Source organism: Tachysurus fulvidraco, chromosome 7 (assembly GCF_022655615.1).
Source record: "Tachysurus fulvidraco isolate hzauxx_2018 chromosome 7, HZAU_PFXX_2.0, whole genome shotgun sequence".
Classification (NCBI taxonomy): domain Eukaryota; kingdom Metazoa; phylum Chordata; class Actinopteri; order Siluriformes; family Bagridae; genus Tachysurus; species Tachysurus fulvidraco.
In genome coordinates this window covers 22,903,124-22,927,054 of record NC_062524.1, presented here as the reverse complement: position 1 = coordinate 22,927,054, position 23,931 = coordinate 22,903,124, and the positions used below count along the sequence as shown (strand labels likewise).

The 23,931-nt window shown below is 38.3% G+C and overlaps 1 protein-coding gene across 2 annotated transcripts in view; it reads left to right on the top strand.

The window, feature by feature from the left end:
• The window catches only part of LOC113635483 (phospholipid-transporting ATPase ABCA1), a 153,476-nt gene that overhangs the window by 76,779 nt on the left and 52,766 nt on the right, over positions 1 to 23,931 (top strand). Inside the window, exons 15-28 of one of the 2 annotated variants that reach the window (XM_027134963.2) lie at positions 4,081 to 4,303; positions 5,198 to 5,419; positions 11,333 to 11,537; positions 11,622 to 11,738; positions 11,903 to 12,074; positions 13,186 to 13,317; positions 14,469 to 14,608; positions 14,695 to 14,832; positions 19,980 to 20,182; positions 21,307 to 21,373; positions 21,458 to 21,660; positions 21,912 to 21,960; positions 22,898 to 23,005; positions 23,149 to 23,181. In XM_027134963.2, the coding sequence (XP_026990764.2) occupies positions 4,081 to 4,303; positions 5,198 to 5,419; positions 11,333 to 11,537; positions 11,622 to 11,738; positions 11,903 to 12,074; positions 13,186 to 13,317; positions 14,469 to 14,608; positions 14,695 to 14,832; positions 19,980 to 20,182; positions 21,307 to 21,373; positions 21,458 to 21,660; positions 21,912 to 21,960; positions 22,898 to 23,005; positions 23,149 to 23,181 (2,012 nt within the window). The remainder of the gene's footprint in view (positions 1 to 4,080; positions 4,304 to 5,197; positions 5,420 to 11,332; positions 11,538 to 11,621; positions 11,739 to 11,902; positions 12,075 to 13,185; positions 13,318 to 14,468; positions 14,609 to 14,694; positions 14,833 to 19,979; positions 20,183 to 21,306; positions 21,374 to 21,457; positions 21,661 to 21,911; positions 21,961 to 22,897; positions 23,006 to 23,148; positions 23,182 to 23,931) is intronic. The other variant, XM_047816301.1, reaches the window with a different exon arrangement.

Sequence of the window (23,931 nt, the reverse complement as noted above, 5' to 3'; positions counted from 1 at the left end):
GAAAAAGAAAAAAACGCTTTTTAATTTCACTGGGGAAAGTATTAAGTGTTAAGGTTGAGTGGCCCTCCATTCATGAAGTGGCCGTGCTTTGTGGGTTTGTCGCTTTTGCTCTCGGAGGAAATAATTACAGAAACATTAATGTGGAACTGCAAGAAAAATCAAACCCTGAACTTTGATTCCTGAATTGTGTAATTATGTTAATTGATGGTATGCATGGTATTAACAAGGTGAACATTGATTTGTAATAAGCTCCGCCTTCCCCGGCAACCCGTTTGCTTTCTCTCTCTTTTTTTTTCTTTTTTTCAGTAATGTGTCATCTGCCATAAAAAATGTACTCTCATTTTTAGGAATATGTGTCTCATTTAGTGCTACAGAAGATAAAGTTTGGTGCTCTGAGCTGAATATTTGCATCCTGCTCTCTAACAGACAGAGTCACATTATTCTGTTGTTTTCTAACTGCCTCGAGTCATCCAGACCGTATATATATGAGAACAGATCTCTTTACGGTCTGACGCAGCGCCGCTATTTCATTCTCCTCCTCAGAGGGCATCTACATTTCTCTCTTTCATTAAAAGAAAGCTTTTAATGAATTATTAGGAGCTAAATTGAAGGCCTCTGTAATGCCGGCGGAATAGAATAAAGAGACGGTTTGCCCCGTTTAGACGGCTAAATCAATTCTGCGCAGTTTAATTGGAGAAAGCTGTAGTAAATATAATTCATATCACAGCAGTGGGAGGAATGATAATGCACCCATCAGTATGATGGCCTAGCCAGCCAATCAGCCGTTTATTAACGTTAATCAAACTAAATTGAGTTAGTGTGCAGCTTCTTAAGTAGCGAGCGTGTGTATGGGTATTATAAACTAGCTCTAAATGAGAATTTCATGCTGATCTGAAGTGTGTTAATGTTGTATGGGTGGCAGTGATGGTGTTAGACTGCAGTGCAATCACTTCAAACATGTATTTCTGATCGTTGCCTCTGCACACCTGCACGTGCATACGAGTATCTAATCAGACAATCATGTGGCACCATCATGCAGATACAGGTCAAGAGTTGATGCCTAAATTACAGATCAGAACCGTGAAATGTCTGTGTGATGTCAGTAATTTGGACACTCGTAATCCGTGTTGTTGGTTCTTCAGGGATTTTTACAGAGATCAGGGACTCGAGTCATATGACTTCACTCGAGTCAGGCTTAAGTCGCAAATTTGAGACTTGAGACTTGCTCGACATATATTAAAAAAAGACTCGACTTGACTTTGATTTGGCATTCATGACTTGATACTTGACTCGAACTTAAGTTAAAAGATTCAGAGATGGGGGTCTAGACTTGACTCGAGTCAGACTTAAGTCGCAAATTTGAGACTTGAGACTTGCGCGACATATTTTTAAAAAAAAGTCTCGACTTGACTTTGATTTGACATTCATGACTTGATACTTGACTCGGACTTAAGTTAAAAGATTCAGAGATGGGGGTCTTGACTTTACTCGAGTCAGACTTAAGTCGCAAATTTGAGACTTGTTTGACAAATATTAAAAAAGACTCGACTTGACTTTGTCTTGACATTCATGACTTGACTCGGACTTAAGTTAAAAGATTCATAGATGGGGACTCGACTTGCCTCGAGTCAGTCTTAAGTCGCAAATTTGAGACTCAAGACTTTGACAAATATTAAAAAAGACTCGACTTGATTTAGACTTGACATTCATGACTTGACTCGGACTTAAGTTAAAAGATTCAGAGATGGGGGACTCGACTTGCCTCGAGTCAGACTTAAGTCTCAAATTTGAGACTTGAGACTTTGACAAATATTAAAAAAAGACTCGACTTTACTTTGACTTGATATTCATGACTTGAGACTTGACTCGGACTTGAGTTAAATGATTCAGAAATGGGGGACTCAAATTGACTCGAGTCAGACTTAAGTCACAAATTTAAGACTTGAGACTTGTTGACAAATATTAAAAAAAGTGACTTACTCCCACTTCTGAATTTTTAACATGCAGCAGTCTCTAGAGTTACTGAGACTATCAAGGCAAGCAATAAGAATCCAGACGTTGTGTTCATGAGAGAGGAAGAAAGGATAAAAAGGTCAGGCCGGCTAGAGCTGACTCAATAAGCACTCTTGATAACCTTGTTTGGCAGAACGGAATCTCAAAGTTCACAACAACATCAAACCATGAGGTGAATAGACTACAACAACAGAAGACCACATTGAGGTCTACTCATAGATACCAGTTACCCCTTTCTGACCTCTTCTGTTTGTCAGACCTGCCTGATCTATCCTGCTTCTGGTTGCAGTACTTATCACATGGAGGCTGCTCGCTGCTGCTGAAGATGGTCTCATAAGGACATCCTAGAGATACATAGGATTACCATTGATAGTATCAATTCGAGTCTTTGGACTGCAATTGCTACAAACAATTTACCACTCAAGTCTCTATAAGTGACAATGAGTTAACACTAGAGTGAATTTTCTGATTAAGCCAAAGCTTTTGTCCATTTAGTACACAATTATAGAAGGTAAACCATTTTATAACTACACTATATAAACTTTGGCTTCCTTTTGAGTCTGGTTCTGCTCAAAGTTTCCATATACTATCATCTCAGGACTGTGGAATTAAAATTTATCATTTATGTCCATGCGGCTTTGTGACAATATCCATAAATAAAAAGCTATTGAGCTGAGTGTACTCAAAGAACAAGAATCTAACCTTGTAATCTTTCTGTATTTTTTTGCACCCTGTATTATTTTATCTTCATCTAAAGCCCTTGACCTACACCTGCATGATGTTATGCATTGCATACAGTACTCTATCACACAATTGTAAGGATTGTTGCATAAAAGTGTTCAAGGTGGATGTTTAACAATGATTTGTGTTTATTACAGTATTCAATCCACACTGAGTTGTTTCAAGTGAACAATATCGAATGTTCTCTGTCTTGCCTACGAAGCTTTTCGTCAGACTTACCTGGCTGAGCTTTTTCACCAATAAATCCTCTCATGTGCCCTACTGAGAGGACACTCTTCAAGGTCCTTACGTTCAGAATGACCTCCATGGGTGGTACAAGATTTAGCAACGCAGCTCCAACTCCAAGACTGTGCAATTCTCATTTTTCAAATCTTGATTGAAAACCCACTTCTTGCCACCAACAGTGATATTAGATGGGGAAAAAAAGGTTGACAACGAAAGTATTAGGGCTGAGTAGTGCGTCAAGGTCTCATCTCTTTTATAATGTTCATACTGTGTTTCCTATGAATACCAAACATGGCTGAAAATCATTTCCCTTTCTTTAAAAAAAGCATGAATGGTTTTGTCATCTGTTCTTTGTGTAATTTGTAAACCTAGTACATAACCAGTACATACAGTATGGAAAGAAATCATCTCCAGTCTCTCTTCTTTATACCATTGTTTGGATTTTCCATACACATGATAACCCTAACCATTGCCTCACACTTCTTGGGTTAGGGGTTTGAATTGAACAGCACCTTCACCCTGTGCATGGAGTTTAAAAGTTCTCAGAGTAATTTGGGGGTTTAATCTGAGTACTTTTGGACTTCATCCAACAACAGGCATTGAAGGCGATTGGCATTTCTAAAATTGCCCAAAGTGTCAATGCAAATGGATCCTGGGCATCCCCCTTGTTGTGACTATGTTCCATAGGATAGACTCCAGGTTCCCTGCAATATTTGATCTACTATTAGTGCACGCTGGATAGAGAGTTAGATTTATCCTTATTCTAGACTAAAAGGAGATTTAGTGATTTATGGGATTCACCAGAGAACAAGCATTTGAATGGGTTGAAACACTTGCGTCAGTGAGCAAGTATTAGCTAGCGCTAGTTGAAGCTTTGCATCCATAGTAAGTGCTATTAGCATGGATTTCGTCAAGGTCAAGGATTTTTGTGTGTATACAGGTTGTTGTGAATTTGTTATACTTGTATTTACTTAAAGAAGCCTTTATATGTTGTACCAAGGGCTAGCATGGATATACTGTATCATTAGCATGGATGCTCTCTAATAATAATCATAATATGTCATTTGTGTAACAAGATATGTGTGCGTATGTGTTTTATAGGTTCCTGCGCTCATTATCACGCTCACTGCCCATGTACATGACATTAGCATGGATCTACTCTGTAGCGCTCATAGTGAAGGGGGTGGTACAGGAAAAAGAGCTCCGTCTAAAGGAGACGGTTCGAATGATGGGCCTGAAGAACAGCATCTACTGGCTGAGCTGGAGCATAAGCAGCTTTATCCCTCTCTGCATCAGCGCACTCCTTCTCACAACCATCCTCAAGGTGATTAGTGCTAATTTGCTGTGATTTAACGGCAGCCATTTTGACAACACTGGAGTTGTGCAATGCAAAAGCAACTCATTGGAAAAAAACACTCTACCAGGAACAGTTGAAAAGTAAGGCCTGAGTTACTTTCGGATTGTTAACAAAGCCATAACAATGGAGCTTATTAGCATTGCAAACAATATGCCGAGGGTTAAGTTTTCCCAACAGGCTAAATCTAAACACCTGTTCCAGGGTTGGGTGGTTCAGCCGCAGCTCTCTTGAAGCATGCTGACCTTTGGCGGGACCAGGTGTTCTAGGGTTAGTTTGCCGGAAGGCCCTGCAGCAGCACAATGCCAGTGTTGGAAGGTGGCCGTGTGGTTCTGTAACGTGGAGGTTAATCATCTGAAGCAGCAGGCGAGAGCATACGAGAGCCGTGGCTCTGTGACCCGCTGATAATTCTTAGCTTCATACGTGCTCTCGCAAGCTGTTCGCTCCCTCCCTTCCACAGCCACAATGCCAAGGTCTTGTCTAATCATCTCAAATGAGTCTTTTTAATCAAAACCCCCTGCTCTAACCTCCCCAATACCCCCTCCCTCTCTATATTTTCCTGTTCTCTTCGCTGTGTCATTTTTCAGCACCCCATGCATTAGCAATCAGTTGCTTTTGTACGTCATGCTCGTGAGTCCCCGGTGGCATGTTGTCGCTTCTCTTTTCTAATTGTGACATGCTGAGAAAGCCTTATCGTCTGTGTGTCAGCTGATGCATGCTCAACAAGAATACACTTTCATTAGCTCTACAGCATGAATTATTCTAATCGAGCTCATCTTGCGAGGTTCAGAGGCCTCAACTCTGGCCATCCCGACTTCTCTATGAAAGGGCCATACGTTTCTGCATTTCTTTCTTTATCCATAGTATGGGAAGGTTCTGAGATACAGCGACCCATCCGTGATCTTCGTGTTCCTGATGGTGTTCTGCCTAGCCACAGTCATGCAGTGTTTCTTCATCAGTGTCTTTTTCTCACGAGCAAATCTGGCTGCCGCCTGCGGGGGACTCATCTACTTCCTCCTCTACCTACCCCATGTGCTCTGTTATGCCTGGAGAGACGTCATGACCTTCCGAGCCAAGCTTGGCACGGTGAGTCTATGTTCTTTGTTATCCATACCTATATACTGTACCTGTTGTTGCTATGGTAATAATCCTAAAAAATATGATACTAAGTGCATTCTACTATTATTTCTTTTTGTCAGTTATTTTTTATAATAGCTAATAGTTAACCTAGACAGAAGACAGTGGTTTCCACCAGGTACTCCGGTTTCCTCCCCTGTCCAAAAACATCCCATTTAGACTTATTAGCATCTTTAATTTGCCCGTAGTGTGTGAATGAGTGTGTGTGATTGTGCCCTGCATTGGCCTGGCATCCCATCCGGTGTGTCCCCCAGGTTGAGCCCTGAGTCCTTTGGAAATAGACTACAGACTCCCCATGACACTGTGTAGGATACATTTAATCATTATTAAACTTCTGTAAAAATTCCTTATTCATTCATCTTTACTAAAGCATCCTGGGTATTCATAGGTCCAGGAACATTAGTCATGAGGCAGAAATATACACCGACTGGGACATCAGTAAACAATATCATAAGACAATTATATGAGTGCTAATAATAATAATAATAATAATAATAATAATAATAATAATAATAATAATAATAATAATAATAATAGAAACTATCTGTGTCTGTTTCTTTGGAAGTCACAGTCCGGGATAGATGGGACATTTACTACCAATTGGCTTGAAGCTTGAAAGATTTGACATTTGACATTTCAAAGAGACATAAATAAACAACGATGTAAACAATGTAAACGTAGAATACAAACGGAAGTTAAAAATCAATTTTTTTTGTGACACACATTCATCTACATGTTCAAAATGATAATGAAAAGGCAGAGGCTTTTGAGCGCTTTGTCTCACATGACACAAACGTGGGTGGAAACACATCAGAGTGCGAGACGCAGTGTGTTTTCCACGCATGGTCAACCTAGCGGCTATTGTTCCAAATCAAGAATAATAGGCGGGTGCTTTGGCCTTTGAGGTGGAGAACAGTAATAAATGGTGCGTAGTGGCTTCACTCTCGATTCGCCTCATCCAAGTGACCTTTAGCTCACGTCCTGCTTATTCATCCTGTGGAGTGTCCTTTAGATAGAGGGAGGAGGAAACGAAGGAGAGAGCGTTTTAATCTTCATCGCCGCATGCCTGCAGACAGAGAAAACAAGGCATGTGTGTGTCTGTGTGTGTGTGTGTGTGTGTGTGAGTGTGTGGGTTCGGTGCAGTCAGAAGATTCTCATTGTGTCGGATTAAGACTGACACATCACCCTCGTTATGGCTGCACAGATTTATAGCTGTGTTGTCTAATGATACTGTGTGTATGTCAGCCCATAGCTGCAGGGTGTGTGTGAATGTGTGTGTGTGAGTGTGTATGTGTGTGTGTGTGTGTGTGTGTGTGTGTGTGTGTGTGTGTGTGTGTGTGTGTGTGTGTTAATTGTATGCTATATGCCTTTGTTTTCATTGGTCAAAACCAGCACATCCCAGTCACTCTGCGTGTGCGTGTGTTTGTGTGTGTGTGTGTGATTTGGAGGGACAGTTATGTGACTCCACCGCCGGCCTTCTGTGTAAATGACAGCTTCTTTCTTTTGACAGGAAGCGTCAGTGAGTGAGTCACTGCACCTCTGACGGAGAGAAAAATATACTGTTCACATCAGTCTAGGCATGTGTCACAACTGTGTGCCTGAGAGAGAGAGAGAGAGAGAGAGAGAGAGAGAGAGAGAGAGAGAGAGAGAGAGAGAGAGAGAGAGAGAGAGAGAGAGAGAGAGTTAGTTCAAGGAGCAATATGATACAAAAAGATTTACAATAGGAAGATACCGGAATATACACTTACTTAACATTAGGCCTCATTTATCAAGCTTGAGACAAAGAAGAAATGTATTCATTTGTAAGTCCTTTGCAGGAATTAAAAAAAAAAAAAATCACAATAAATGTGCTATGATGGACTTCATTCCAGTCCACTTCATTTTCCGAAGTTTGTTAGTATTCACGCTAATTGAAATCAACTGATTAGCTTTAAATATAATTGGTAGAATAATTGCAGCATTTTTAAACACGGATTACACTGTCAGGTTTAATGCTGCATTCACGAGCTTCCGGAACTTCTGCTTAATTTTGACACCATAACACATATGACTCAGTCAGCCTGTTGATCAATAATGGTATTTTTTGATATATAAAACATGCATAGAATGGTTGCTGATGCTAATGGTTACAGAAAAGAATATGAATCGATTAACAAGCAATAATAATTAGCCACATTTTAAAAATCTGTGATTCAGTATAGAAAATTTGGGACTCTTGGTAACTCAGTTAAAATAAATTACAACTTCCCTGTGGGCAACTCATATTTACATTAATTCTGAAGCACTTATTTGATTCAACTACACCTATTATTTACAAAAATAAAAAAGAGTTTATCATCGTTGCTCAGTTGTTGATATAGAGAACTTTTTTGTTTTGGTGAGTTTTTCTACGTTTGTACATTTTAAACTTCCTCTAGTCCCAACAATTGTGTTTGTTTATACTCCTGAGTGGGTTTCAGCTAGCATGCTAACATGACCTGATTTCTGCTAGCTAGGCTAGCTGAGTTCATTAGCCTCAGAGATCTGTATAGTCTCATCTTTTAGCTAATGAGCTACAATTCTGTGAGTAGTTCATTATATATACACGCTATATTTCTGCTGAACTGCAATTACGCTGTTTAGAAAAAAAATCAACAGAATTAGGCAGATATGATTATTTGTATACTTATGTTAATCTATAGATTAACTAATTAATCTATTGTGGGTAGTGTTTGAATTTTAAAGACCTTTCATAAAGACTTGAATGAACTTTCTTTATTTTTGGTATTTGGGGATTTATTTTTTAGATAATGTCTGTTTTTTGTAAACAAACAAACAAACAAACAAACAAATAAATAAATAAATAAATAAACAAATAAATAAATAAATAAATAAATAAATAAATAAATGATGACAATATTTTAATAATAATCACAATCACATCTTGCAGTTCACTTGCTATAAAAGCTACACTAATATTTTAGAAATCTCAGTTAGAGTTGTGTAACTAAGTTCAAACAGCATTCAATACTAAAGTAATGTGTAGTTTTTAACACATATTTAACATGTAGTTTTAACACAAAACAAAGGAAAGAAAAAAAATAAATAACAACAACACCATAGCATACCGATTGTGTTAAAGATAACACAAAATGAGTGCTTGTTGTTTTTAACATTAATATATCCTCAGAAGAAATAGTTCATGAGGACTGGGAAAGAAAAGGAAGCATAAGTCAGGAAACCCAAGGCACTACAATTTTATTTTTTTTTTTCTTTAAGATTGACATAAAAGTTTACATTTGAGACTATACATGTGCACTGTGACTACCAATCCTTTGGGATGCAAAAATATACTACATTTATAAATACTGTATGCAACAATGCCTGATTGAATGATTTGATTCTACTGATTCTGACCCTTTTGACTCTTTCATCTGTAGTTACTGCCTGGTAAGGATCACGGTGCTTTCAATAAGGTTACTAGTTTGCTCATATTTTGCAAAATAGTATATTTTGTAATTATTTGATAGAAAATTATGCAAAAGTGCAAACGAAACAAAAGTGTATGAGTGATTGTACCGTAGCTGATGTTAAGGACATTTCAGAGCCAGAATTCTAACTGACATTTGGTACTTTTCTGTTACACCCCTTACTAAGAGACAACAAAACCCATCCATCAAAGCTACACAAATTGACCAGGTTCAATAAAGGTGAAGTACAAATGACCTACAAATAAATATGACCATGCACTGATTCATATAAAGTGTTGATTCCTTCGTCCTTAGTAACTACCTGGTCAGGATAACATATAGTAGCTTCCAATTAGGCTACTAGTTTGCTCACATTTTGTGGGGGGAAAAACAACAACAAACAATTACATTTGATAGAATGTTTTTTACGCAAGTACAAACAAAACTAAGATGGTTCATAAAGGCAAAGTACAAATGACCTCCATATTATATACAAAATCTTCTAAGAAGAGGATTGAATCATTAGTGACACACAATCATCTTCCTTCCAGACTGTCTTACACTCACAGTCTCCTGCTTTTTTCTCTGTACCCGAGAGCAGATTGCTTTATATCTGGAAAAAGAATGCACTCCAGTTAAGGGCAAGGCATAGCAGTGCCATTGTTTTGATAACGTATTCACAAAACTGCATTCAGATGAGGAGAATAATTTACATTTATATTAATGACAGTCAAGGGACTATGTCTCCTTGGGGAGAGTCAGAGAGGGCTCGGTACACCGCTGGCATGCCAAACACAATTACACACCTGCCCACTGTGTCCGTGTATCTGTGTGTGCGTGTGTGTTTTTGAGAATTAGCAAGTTGCTAAGTTGTTATAAGTATATTTACCTCAGAACGATGTGTTGTGGAAGATGATTTCATCTGTTTGGACATCATGTATGTACTGTATGTGTGTATCATATCTATGCCCTTGTAGAGCCATACCCAGGTAACCAAGATAACGCACACATTTTATATCGGCGATAGGCACAATTAACATGATGTTTCCAATTAAGATGTCAGCATTACAGCTGACATGGAATTTGAGGTGACAAGCAACACAGACCCACCAAAAGATAGTGACTGTAGATGGTCGACTGATGAGCGTTTGCCCCAGACAACCCTGAAATTTTATTCATAGTTGAATGTTTTATGTTGTTTTACATTAGACGTGAAAGTTCTATAAATAAGTAATAGTAAATAATGTGTAAATAAGCTGTAAAATCCTGTAAAAGGGCAAATTTTTTTGTATAATTTTATATACTTTTTGATAGACAGAAAAAAAGATAAAATTGCAGAAAAGTATATCCATAATACAAAATGAAGAGTTATATCAGAATATGTTTGAAAATGCACAGATCTAAATATTCGATCTATTTTAAATTAAAAGCTGGCATTACATGTGTCAGTGACGTTTCTGGACACCTGACTATCACAACCATATATCCATGTTGCAAATCAAATTCCAGATTTTGTCTCATTTCCCACAAATCTGAGAAGGCTTTCTAATAGCTTTTGGAGTGTAGCTGTGGAGAATTTGTCCATTCAGATACAAGAGCATTACCGATGTGAGACACTGACGTTGAGAAAAGAGGCCCAGGGTATTGTCAGTGTTCAGTGGAGTTGAGGTCAAGGCTTTATGCAAGTCACTCAAGTACTTTTACTCCAACAGTTGGGGAAGAACCATATACAAATGTGATGCTCAGGTCCCCACAAATATTCAGCCATATTGTGTATATATACAGTACACACGTGGACAAAATTGTTGGTACCCTTCTGTCAATGAAAGAAAAACTCAGTGTCAGAAAGCTTGGACTCAGTCGCAGGTCATGGGTTTTGCAACAGGACAATGACCCAAAACACAGCTAAAAACACCCAAGAATTTAGAAAAATATTCTAAAGTGGCCTTCTATGAGCCCTGACCTCAATCCTATTGAGCATCTTTGGAAGGAGCTGAAACATGCTGTCTGGAAAAGACATCCTTCGAACCGGAAACAACTGGAGCAGTTTGCTCATGAGGAGTGGGCCAAAATACCTGCTGAGAGATGCAGAAGTCTCATTGACAGTTACAGGAATCGTCTGATTGCAGTGATTGCCTCAAAAGGTTGTGCAACAAAATATTAAGTTAGGGGGTCATTTTTGTCCAGGCCTGTTCCATGAGTTTATTTTTTAAAATAATTCCATTGAAGCATGGTTGAAAAGCAATGTCTGACTTTCATTGGTTAACATTCATAGAATATTTATTTATTATTACTTTTGTCAGATTAAAGTTTTTTTTCTGTGACCATTGTGAGTTTTTCTTTCATTGACTGAAGGGTACCAACAATTTTGTCCACGTGTGTATATATGGAATATGTGTTTTTGTGTGTGCAGAGCTTGCTTTCATGTGTGGCATTTGGTTATGGTTGTGAGAATTTTGCCCGATATGAGGAGCAGGGCATTGGCATTCAGTGGAAAAACATCATGACCAGCTCTCAGGATGATGACCCTTACACCTTCATTGTCTCTATCATCATGATGCTGATTGATGCACTGCTCTACTGGATACTCACATGGTACATCGAGAACGTCTTCCCAGGTGAACACACATTTCTTTACTTTATTAGACTGATGACATCATTCTATACACTTTGCTGTAATACGCTCTTTTCCTAAATCCCAGGGCAGTATGGAATTCCCAGGCCGTGGTATTTCCCATTAACCGTTGCTTACTGGTGTGGTACACCAGCTGGGGCAGATATAGAGCAGGATCCTGTTGATGCACTGGAGGAGCAGAATGGTAGACATTCTCACAATCTCCTTTACCGATATATGCATTATTTCAATGTGTTGTGTTTAGGATGAGTCAGTAAGTGTATTCCTACCAAGGTAACAAGGATAGATTCCATATCCTCCTAAACTAGGATGTGTTTGTGTGTTTGTGTGTGTATGTGTGTATTACAGCTTACCTGGAAAAACCTTCCTCTAACCTGAAAGCTGGCGTGTCTATAAGGAACCTGGTGAAGGTGTATAAGACTGGAAAGAAACTAGCTGTGGACAAACTCAGTCTGGACTTCTACAAAGACCAGATCACATCATTCTTAGGACATAATGGTGCAGGAAAAACTACCACCATGTGAGTCGTGAAACATATATATCTCTTATTTATACATAAATAGCTTACCAGACGGTGTATTTATGTTTAACATGCTCTGGAGACAAAACAAAAGACAATAAGACTGGCAATGTTGATAGAGGAGGGGTTTGGGTAGGGGTGTTAGAGGACAGATACAGTATAAAGCTGAAAAAAGAACAGGAATGCTGATTACAGGAGCATTGGCTGGCTGGAGAGACTGGATGTTTACCATGGCTGGTGTCATTTGCAGTTTACTCATTTATTCATCTGTAATAACTGCCTTATCTTGGTCAAGGCTGCTGCACTGGCTATGGATTGAATGACTTTTATGTGAATTTGCTTAAAATTTGGATCAAGCTCTGGATAAAGTGGCTTCTGAGAGTGAATGAATAAATATTGAGGAAAATAAGTCTGAGGGTCTGAACAAAAAAAAGCTTGAATAGCTCTGGCAGATTTCTTTCAGGAGCAGGCCGTAGAGTGGAATTTTAAAACCAGTCCTGTGCACATCTCTACAGTTTATTCTTCAATATGAGAAGAATCATCTTGTCTGAAATATATTGATTTATTTTGGATTATGAAGGTCTTATTCACTGCCATAATATATTGTCCTCACACTGGCAACTAGTTGAACACAACGAATTGGTCACCACATGTGATGCCAGTCCATTATGTATCATAAGGTTCATCACAATTTATGTTGACTCTCGATCAGATTCAGGTTCAGTTTTGGTTCACTGAGCGACGTACACCGAGGTGAAAATAAATAACACGTCTATGTAATTATCATGTAATAAAATAAAAATGGATGTAATTATGTCATGAATTTCTCGGACTATTTCCTGCCAGACCACCAGAGGGGGTGCTGGCAGGTGTTACAACTCTTTCAAGGTCATGTGTTTTCCCACCTGTGTATTGATATCGGTAATGTGTTCTACTGTTTATACCTGCCCTGTTGTATCTGTCTTTGTTTGTCATATTGTTTTTGTGTGATGTTTTAACGGATTATTGTTGTGTAGCGTTTATGGTTTTATGTCATGTTGTAAGTGAATAAAAAGTGTGAAGAACATATAACATAGCTCTTGATTTAGTCTGTTTGCTTTGCTCTCCTCAGGTCCATTCTGACCGGCTTGTTTGCCCCAACGTCCGGCACGGCTTATATTAACGGCTTTGACATTCGCAAGGACATGGACAGTATACGCAAGACGCTTGGCATGTGCCCGCAACACAATGTCTTATTTAACGAGTAAGTGCCAGATGTTAATCTGATGACTTCATCACACCAATGGAGATGGAGGTTGCACAGGTTTATTTACACATCAAGAGAGGCCAATCACCTTCATAGAGTCTGTTGGATCAAATAAATATCATCATAAAGCAGCTTTAGAAAAATCTGTAAGACGGTTTAGATCCTTAATGAGCAAGCCAGAGGTGTCAGTGATGAAGAAAAGCTCCCTGAGGCGACATAAGGCAGAGGGACCAGACTCAAAAAGCGTACTTTATCACAGCAAAACTTAAATCAAGCTGTACAGCATGTTAAAAGGATGTTTATTACGAGAAGGTTGTGAATAGCGGCCCTGCGTTGAGCACAGGACAGGTTTCTATGATTACTGCAGCCGTAAAAGAGATTACTTAGATTATCCCCTAATGCAAGGGTTCGTCTTGGATTTAAACTGCTTTTTTGGAAGTGCATGTCTTAAAAGTATCCTTGAGGGGCCATTTCCAGCTGCCGAACACGAATCAAGTGAGGAATCTTCAAGCAGAAGAAAAGGGGCATCAAGTTAAAGGGCATCCTGTACAGATGTTGATTACAAACAATAGTGTAAGCATCGATGCACATATTTTCTTTTAAGAAGGTCAGCGGCTCTGAGGCTAAAGTGATCTGCTAGGTACTAGATCTTTAGGTTCTAAAATCTACAGCTGGACAGCAAGCTAGGCCTTTTTGCAGAAAATCCCTCAACCTGCCAACAAGAACCACTTTGTAAGATTAGCATGAGTTGGTAAAATTACTTTTTATAAATGTGGGTGCCTAATTTGCCAATACTCAGTTTATCCATGATGTTCCGAGTATGACGATCAATATTCAGTGCATCCATGCTGCTTTCGTAAACTGTGCTGTGGGTCACTTAGGCTAAGAATACATGCTTCACATGCAGCTCAGAGAAACTGTCGTTTAATGACTGTATTCATGAATGCTTATTGAATTCATGGCTCATTTATTGCAGTCAGCGAGCGCTCACATTACACACCAGGTCGCCACGATTTTGTTCAAAACGCGCACTGAATGCTATATGAGCATGGATTGTACCTAAAATGCTCTGCATGACTGTATAATGCATGTGTGTGTCTATGTGTGTGTGTCTATGTGTGTGTGTGTGTGTGTGTGTGGTTTCCCAGGCTCACTGTGGAGGAGCACATTTATTTCTATGCCCGTCTCAAGGGGAGGAACTCCAAGGAAGTCAAACAGGAAATAGATCAAATGATCAAAGACGTCGGGCTGCCGCATAAGCGCAAGGATCTTGCCAAAAACCTCTCAGGTATAGCTTGAGTCCTAATGTGTGCTAGTGTGTATGTGTAAGAGTAAGAGGTTTATTTTTATAGTGTGTGGTGTGTTGGGTAATAGGTGGGATGCAGAGGAAGTTGTCGGTTGCCATAGCGTTTGTGGGCGGGTCTGACGTGGTGATTCTGGACGAGCCGACAGCAGGAGTGGATCCGTACGCCCGGAGGGGAATCTGGGAACTGCTGCTCAAATACAAATCGGGTCAGGATGAGTTTGCTTTTGGTTTTGGAAATAGTCAAAATAGTTGCTCAAAATCAAGATAATCATACAGTAGTGTAAGATAAATAAAAAAAATTGCTCATATAGTAAAATCTGCCAATTTGGTGCATTTTTGCACCTTGTTGATTATTTGAACTGTTCTATAACATCTATAATTACCCAAAAATTTATTGAATAAGATTGGAAAATTTTCTTTAAGGATAATTGCAGATAATACTAGCAATGAGAGATCACTCAGCCAGCTAGCGTATCATTAATAATATGTGAATATCAGAGGAAACACCTATATCTTTGACCAGTTAAGGCAGTATTTATGGCCTGGATTCTTGAATGTCAGTCTATATTAGTGCAACCATCCATAAAAAAGATGTTTTTTTTCTGCATACTTTGCTTGACTGATTTTACTTTACCAGAGCTGAAAAACACCACCTATTGTTTTCACACAGTCTGACAAGATTTTTTACCCTGAAACAAACCCTTTTAATAATGACTTAATTCAAATCCATACTGTACATCCGTTCCACTTCATCGAATCGAGTAACACCATTGGTATCCGTCATATGACGTCATTTTTTGCATGTTTTCAAAATCATGAAGAAAATTAAAAACCAAGCTCAGAATCAAAACCACGTAGCAACATCCTTGTGAGATTTCACACGAAAGGATCACGCACATGCTGCATCATTCAATCTAGTCATAGAAACTTGTATCAATTAAGTTTAGTCGAAGCACTGGAGCGTTTTGTAGTGAAACGTGATCTTTTACGTAAATTATCAACTTTTTTTTTCCCCACTGTTCAATCGCTAATAAAAATTCCAAGGACACTGATTTATAAACCAAACAAAAGAATAAGTAATTCACCAGGAAGCATATCCACCCCATTTTTTATTAAATTACATGGCCGACTGATGTCGACTCAATAGTTTGCCCAATATCTCTAAATAAATTTATCTGTTTCAGTCAAAGAACTGAGAAGCAGCAAAACTAAACACAATGTTGATCTTGTCTGGCTGTCAGGATTACTGCAGAAGAATAGAGCTTTCTTTTTCTCTCTTATTCTTTGTTTTTCTTCGATTTGATCTGATTAGCCCTCATGAACAATGATGTTACCTTACTCTTGATGCTCTTGCAGAATTTTAATGCCCAGGAGCATTGTCCATAGAGACAGAAGGTTAGCCAGACAGAATCGATTTGTTAATTAGGTTTTAATAATAAATTGATTTGGAACACTGTATTGGTTTTCATAACATGGAACATGGATATATATATTAATGGAAAAATGAATAGAAAATAATGAAAACCATAATTTTCTCTACATCTATTCTTTCGTTCCTCTGTTAGATTTTTTTTTTTCCATTATTAAATCTTGGACTCTACAGCTACAAAGACAGCACATGTACAATATATGACTTTATTGACCTTTCAGTGCATAGACCCAAACTTTTGAACACTTGCAATCCAAGCCCAGGGATTGTCTATATATTTCTTAATTCTCTTTTATACCAGATAAATCTCAGTAGTAACACATAGACATTACGTCTTTAATATACAAGCTTAAGGCAAAATGAATTGTATATAAAATACCCATAATATTCCACACTTCTTTCTCTGAATATTGTGTATTGGGCATGTAGTTTAATTAGCAAGACTTACAACCATCTTGACCAATCACATGCATTAAAATAAATAAACAAAGAATTAAATAAAAAAACTAAGAATTAAATAAATTAATAATAATAATAATAATAATAATAATAATAATAATAATAATAATAATAATAATAATAATAATATTGACTGATATGTTTCTCTCTTTTTAAAATTTTAATTATAAAGTACACAAAAAGCACAAAATCTACACTACAATAAATCACAAAGAAAACCTTCATGTGCTTGGCATTATGAATAATTACTGCACATTATTACAAGAATCCAATTAGTTTAACTAGCTCACTTAGCTAATTTGCCTTAACTTAGGCAATTAAGTAGCTTGTATGGTTTATTAGCGTATATTAATTATATATGATGCTGTAGCAGGATTTTGATAGAATGAATTTAAGAATGACATCTTAAGGTACTGTAATATAGAGCTTTTATAACGTAAAACATCGAAAGATCTGGCTGTGTAATCTTGCTCACTCAGCTAGCTAAAGGTTTACCTGTACGTGTTTCGACAAGTTGGACGTTGAGCTATGAAATATTGATCTCTCTCTGGGTTTTGCCTTGCTTGCAGATTTGCAGATCATTAAAGCATTTAAAACTGCTCATATGTCTTCACTGTCTCAGACATTGTTGCAGCTGATGAGCATTTGGTGCATGAAGTGTGAACGTTTGTCAGAAAACAGCTTTATTCTGATTGGTTCTTGATTGGTTTAAATTTGCACACGGTGTATAATAATTGATTTCAAATATTCTTTGGATAAGTGCATTCATATTTTTCTAAGTAAAAGTGCTATGATTTATACAGAATTATAACCAGTTCATCTAATAACATTTAATAAATAACACTAACAAAGGAACACGGCTGGCTCCGTACATTATAGAAGGTTTTGTGAAAAACCTCTTAGATGTATAACTATTTGGTTGAGATTTATATCTCTGATAGTTCCCCATTATGGAAATATTGTATTTTTCTAGAACATCCTATTAAATGCCTATAAAATTGCAAGGGTTGGTGTCGTACTAAAAGGGCATTGGTATGTTACTAAAATTAATGGCACCCGATATAAGAGAGAAAAGTTGGTTTTAGAAAATGTAACAAATTTCTATGGAACGCTGCTAAATCTGCTGTTCATAAATACACAGCTTTCATTTCTATTGACTGTGGCTCCTCATGCGAGACCATTTGCTGGCTCGCTGCAGGCAATGAACCATCAGAGCGAGCCAGATTAGTTCCATTTCACATTAAGGAGATGGACTGCAATACCCAGTGTGGCGATTGTGTTTAAAAGTCAATAAGCAAATGAATTAAGAGCAGTCTCAGGACACGTTTTCTCAACACTGATTAAAGATAATTTACTCAGAAAATGGTGATCTGCCACTGAAGTTCTGCCTAGGTCAGGATCTGTGTGCCAAAAGTCAGATATGAGGAACATGGAGGAAGAGTAAATGGCTCTATAATGAGAGGGGCAGTGCAGACTCAGCCTACTCATCCACAGCACAATACATTACACTCCTCTAAATTAGTAATGAACAAGTTCATACTTGCTGATAAGACAACCATATAACTTGCTAATTACACACAATTGAACTAAATATAAAGCAAAGAGAGTCGTCTTACTCTGACATGCTTCTCCATGGCTAATGTAACAGCACTGGGAATAAATATCTGGGGATTTTACACCCTGGACGACGTGCCAACCCATCGCAGGGCACACATGCGCTCTCATTCACTCACACACTATGGGTAATTTTCCAGAGATGCCAATCAACCTACCATGCATGTCTTGGGGGAGGAAACCGGAGTACCCAGAGGAAACCCCCGAGGCACGGGGAGAACATGCAAACTCCACACACACAAGGCGGAGGCGGGAATCGAACCCCCAACCCTGGAGGTGTGAGGCAAACGTGCTAACCCCTAAGCCACCATGCCCCCACATTTTTTTTTTTATTAGTTAGTTAGTTAGTTAGTTAGTTAGTTAGTTAGTTAGTTAGTTAGTTAGTTAGTTAGTTAGTTAGTTAGTTGACTGAGCAATAACATTATTTGAAGATTTAACTTTAGCTTCTAACATGATATGGTGCATAACTGTGCACTGGAACTGTGGAACTGACAGACAAGAGACTGACCACACCTTCTTGACTAAAAATTACACCCAAAAAGGCCACGATTCAAAAGACAAACCCAAGTATTTTTTTTTACCTTGGACTAATTGTCACAATGTCCATACCTCTTTCATTTTAACTCAGTGCACAGACAGTGGAAAAATCCAAAAACCAGTAAGGAACTAGAAGGAATAGAGACAATTCTACAAAGTAATAGAATCAGATTAGACATTTATCATGGTAAGATGCATGTAAGAAACCATATCTCCTTTACATGTAAAGCCTCACAGTGCTCTGTTGTAAAGTAGGATATATTCTGATAAGCAAACGATATAGTGTAAACTCATACACACCATTATCACTAGAGAATATTAAAGAAGAGGATCAGAAAATGAAACTATTTAAACAGGAAAATGATAACAGGGCTAATCATAAGGTTCAGAGTGAAATGCTTGTGTGTTTTTCAGTCTCAGAAAAGGGGGTGTGGTCTGTGTGTTTTTCAGTCTCAGAAAAGGGGGTGTGGCCTGTGTGGTTTTCAGTCTCAGAAAAGGGGGTGTGGCCTGTGTGTTTTTCAGTCTCAGAAAAGGGGGTGTGGCCTGTGGCATGTGTCTGCATGTTTAATTCCTAATTGTTTGCCCAAGACACTGCAGTCCAAGGGATCACTGCACTCCGATCAAGTGGTTCAAGATCAATACGCTCATCTCTCCAAAAGAAAGATCTATTATATTCCAAGTCGGGGTCATTAAAAAAAAGAAAGAAAGAAAAAATAAAAAAATATATTGCATCAGTAATGGAAACAGGTGTGCTTGTGGAGCTGGGGTCCGGTAAGGCGGCATTTCTCCTGTCCGTGATCGATCACTGTGCTCCAGCGTACAACACATCATAAATCAAATCTGCTCAGCACACAGCCATCTTACCATCTTTTTCTATCTCTATCTCTATCTCTATATCATTCTCCCTCTGGCTTTGTATTCCCTGTGGATGTGCATGTATGAATGTCACAAGGGGGATCAGTGCAGTGAGAAGTTACTTGTTAAATGAAGCGAACTATGAAATCCCTTGTGAAATGCTGTGCGTGTGTGTGTGTGTGTGTGTGTGTGTGTGTGTGTGTGTGTGTGTGTGTGTGTGTGTGTGTGTGTGTGTGTGTGTGTGTGACTCTGAAGATGCCCTCAGGTTCAGCCTTCCACAAAGCTTTTTCAAAATTTTTAAATTCCTTATCTAGTCTGTGAGGACATGAGCCTGGCTTTAGTTAATAAATGTATGTATAACACAAGACATGTATGCTAATCAGATATTATTCTAATCATAATCTCTTCAACGAAAACTTTTTTTATTTCTTTTGTGATCCGTTTGTACCTGCGCTTTAGGCCGTACCATCATTCTCTCCACGCACCACATGGACGAGGCGGACGTTTTGGGTGATCGCATCGCCATCATCTCCCATGGCAAGGTCTGCTGCTGCGGATCTTCCCTCTTCCTAAAGAAAACGTATGGCAGCGGATATTACCTTACACTTGTACGGACCAATCAGGAGATAATGACATCACAGCGTTACGCAGAGGGCACGCAGGTACCATGCTACGACGAACGTGTTAAAATAGCTGACGTCCTAATCTTTGCCCTGACTACTGAACCAGTGTGCTGAATGAGACTCTTTGCATCCTAGTTGCACGTGAAATTCAGGCTAAAAATCAAAGTACATCTTGCCCTTTAAATGAAAACTAGGCTTAGCGATTAGATTTCTAACGAAAATGGGCCAAGGCAAAAATTTGGATATTTACAGTAATTGGCTGGCTGTTAAGAGTTCTGCTTAGTTTATAATGGAAGTTTATAGTGCTTTATTAAAGGAAAACAGTGTGTGTTCATATTTATATGCCTTTTGCATGTTGTTAGGGATTCAGGTGTTAAAACATCACAGGGAAACACTGCTAGCACAATTATAATGGTGTTTAAAGGACATCATTCAACATCATTCAATAAAATTCGAATGAGAAATACAAACATGTTCATGCAAAGGTTATAAAGCAAAGGACTTAACCACCTTTTCATTATTCTCTTTACATTAACATGAAGTGAAACCTACAGTAAATACTATCTGCACCACTACTAGAAGGTAATCAAATGGAATTGTGGGTAACAAGAAATGGAAATAGAGTTTCAACCGTAAAAGTACTTTTAGTTATTGGACTTTTGAACTGACTTGTAGTCTTGTTGCTCTGGTAACCACTTGGAAAAGTTTCAAGCACACCAAACTTTTATTCTGTGAGCAAAAAGTTTTCTCTATAATCACGGAAAACAACATCCCGAGCCCAATAGTCCAATAGAACGAGACATGATTAATCATCATAGGAAGCACAGTGATGTAGAGCTTCTTATTATCCAAGTGTAATTAAGCACCAGGAAAATAGATTCCTATTGGCATTTTGTTGCTCCTACATCATGACTAATGACCAACTTCCATATTGATCACGAAATGGAGTTAAAGTCAATGATAAGAATAACACAGAGAGCACTGACACACAGGTGACCTTGTCCTGAGACTGACAGAGAGAGAGAGAGAGAGAGAGAGAGAGAGAGAGAGAGAGAGAGAGAGAGAGAGAGAGAGAGAGAGAGAGAGAGAGAATATCTCAGTGCAGTGGTTTAAGATTAGGGCTAACTCCTGTGTGTGTGTGTGTGTGTGTGTGTGTTATGTAGCTCGATGACGCTTCCAGTTTAGATGAAGGGATCGGTTCAGGAAGCATCAGCACCACAGAGACAGCAGGTCAGAACACTCACCTCTCACAAACACAAAAACTAAAAGGAAGTACTAAGCAAGTACTAACTCCCTCGCAATCTTTGTGGTCAGTCGTAGCAGATGTCACTTCTGTCATACGGTTGCACATCCCGGAGGCGGAGTTCCTAGAGGTGATTGGTCAGGAGCTGGTTTATGTTCTGCCATATGCTGGCTCAAAAGATGGCAGCTTTGCCTCGCTTTTCAAAGAACTGGATTTGGAGAAAGAGAGGCTGGGGATCAGTAGCTACGGGATCTCAGACACCAGCTTAGAGGAGGTATAAACACACACACACACACACACACACACACACACACACACACACACACACACACACACACACACACACATCTCCATAAACCTGACTATAAATCCAGTATTTTCTCATTTATAAAAATAACTTCCATGCTTTCTGAGATGCCCCATGTGCTTGTTTATAAGCATCTCACACTAAAAGCTAACAGATATTTGCAGATATTTAATTCAATTCTATATTTTTCAACGTGTCTATGTTTCAACTATGTTTAGATATTTCTGAAAGTGGCAGAAGAGACGGGCGTCGATGTGGAAACGACTGGTAATGAGTTACACTTGATAGTTATTTCAGCTTTGAGTTCATAGACGCATATTGAGCCGCTAAGCCAAGATATCAGCAAACAATCCAGTTGTTATGTAAAGAGTAAAACATTTTTTTGAGCTGTTATGGCACAGTAATTTGTTAGTTATTACAATTTTTAAATGAATTAAAGGAAACATATTTCTTTAACTGTTTATAGTTGCATTTAATTATGCATATTAATTATTCCCCTGGTCCAAAGACATGCATGGTAGGTTGATTGGCATCTCTGGAAAATTGTCTGTAGTGTGTGAGTGAATGAGAGTGTGTGTGTACCCTGCGATGGGTTGGCACTCCGTCCAAGGTGTATCCTGCCTTGATGCCCAATGATGCCTGAGATGAGTAGTTCGGATAAGCGGTAGAAAATGAATGAATGAATGAATGAATGAATGAATGAATGAATGAATGAATGAATCATTATAAATAACCAAACTCTCATATCAAAGATAGAGAGAAAAGCGAGAAATCATATATTGCAAAGCTTTTCCATGACACTCCAGTGCTGACACTGGAGACTCCTTCCATAAATGTTCAATAAGAGTCTCTTTACAAGCTTATTTGTGCTAAATCTGTTTATTATTAGTCTTAATAATACGAGTGTTGCTTAGGAAAATATGAACCTAAATAAAAATGAAGCTTTTCTGACAAATTCACATTTGAGTTGTGTTTTTTGAGACACTTCGAAAATATAAAAAATAATTCATTTAGAACCATTTATAAATATTTCCTTTTCCCTAAGTGTACAGTATATGTCTGATATTATTGTCTGTGGATTGCTAGAATAGTTAACAGCAAAAAAGAAAAAAAAAAGGTTGATTTACTGACTGTTGCTAGGAATAAATCCGTGTCATGTTGTGTATTATACTTACGCGTTTACTGTATATGTTTGTGTGGACAGAGAAAAGCGAGATGGTTCAGAGAGACTGGAAACGAAGCTCTAAAAGGTCTAGATCAGATAGCATGAGTTTAGCCATTAAGAGAAGAGAAAGTGCAGCTTCCAAACAAGGTACAGTAAGCAAGCACACACACATCTGAAACCTGTAACACATGTAACACACTGTAATTGCACTAAAATTCTCTCTCTCTCTCTCTCTCTCTCTCTCTCTCTCTCTCTCTCTCTCTCTCTCTCTCTCTCCATTGGTGGAACAGAAAAGAAAGGAAGGTTCCTAAATCGAGTTAAAGGTATGCACTGGCAGGTTCTCCTATGTTTTTCATCCCACATAAAACATATGACATGCAAAGATATGTTTTAATCAATCCTAATTAAAAAGGATTACATTCAAAAAGATATCTCCAAATATCAATTAATAATATAATAAATGATTAACACTATCAAGGTAATGAATATGAATGTGAAGGTTGGTGTGTGTTGGTGAATGTTGGGGTTTGATGGGGAATATAAGTGTTGGTGGTGGTGTTGGGATGTGGTAGCCTAGTGATTAAGGTGTTGGGCTACCAATTGGAAGGTCGTGAGTTCGATTCCTACGTCCACCAAGCTGTAAATGTGTTGATGTTTGATGGTAAATGTTGTTAGAATGTGAACACAATGCTAAATGTTGCAGATGTTGGTGTACAGTGGTGAAAGTTGGTGATGGTGCTGAAAGTTGGTGTTTTTGTAGATGTTTGTTTTTGATGCTTAATGTTGGTGATGTTAGTGAATGTTGTTCGGTGGTGATTGTCGGTGTTTGATGTTGAAGTTGCTGATGATAGCGATAGTGCTATTTGCTGGTGCAGGTTGGTGTTTCATAATAAATGTTGTTTGCTGGTGAATGCTATTTTTGACAGTGATTGTTAATGTTAAATGAAGAATGTTTGATGGTGATTTATGTTTAACACCAAAACAGTGTCTGGGGAAAGTGGTTGTTTGATGGTTGGTGGTATTTTATGGTAAATACCGGTGTCATATTGGCATTTGGTGGTTAATGGTGTTTA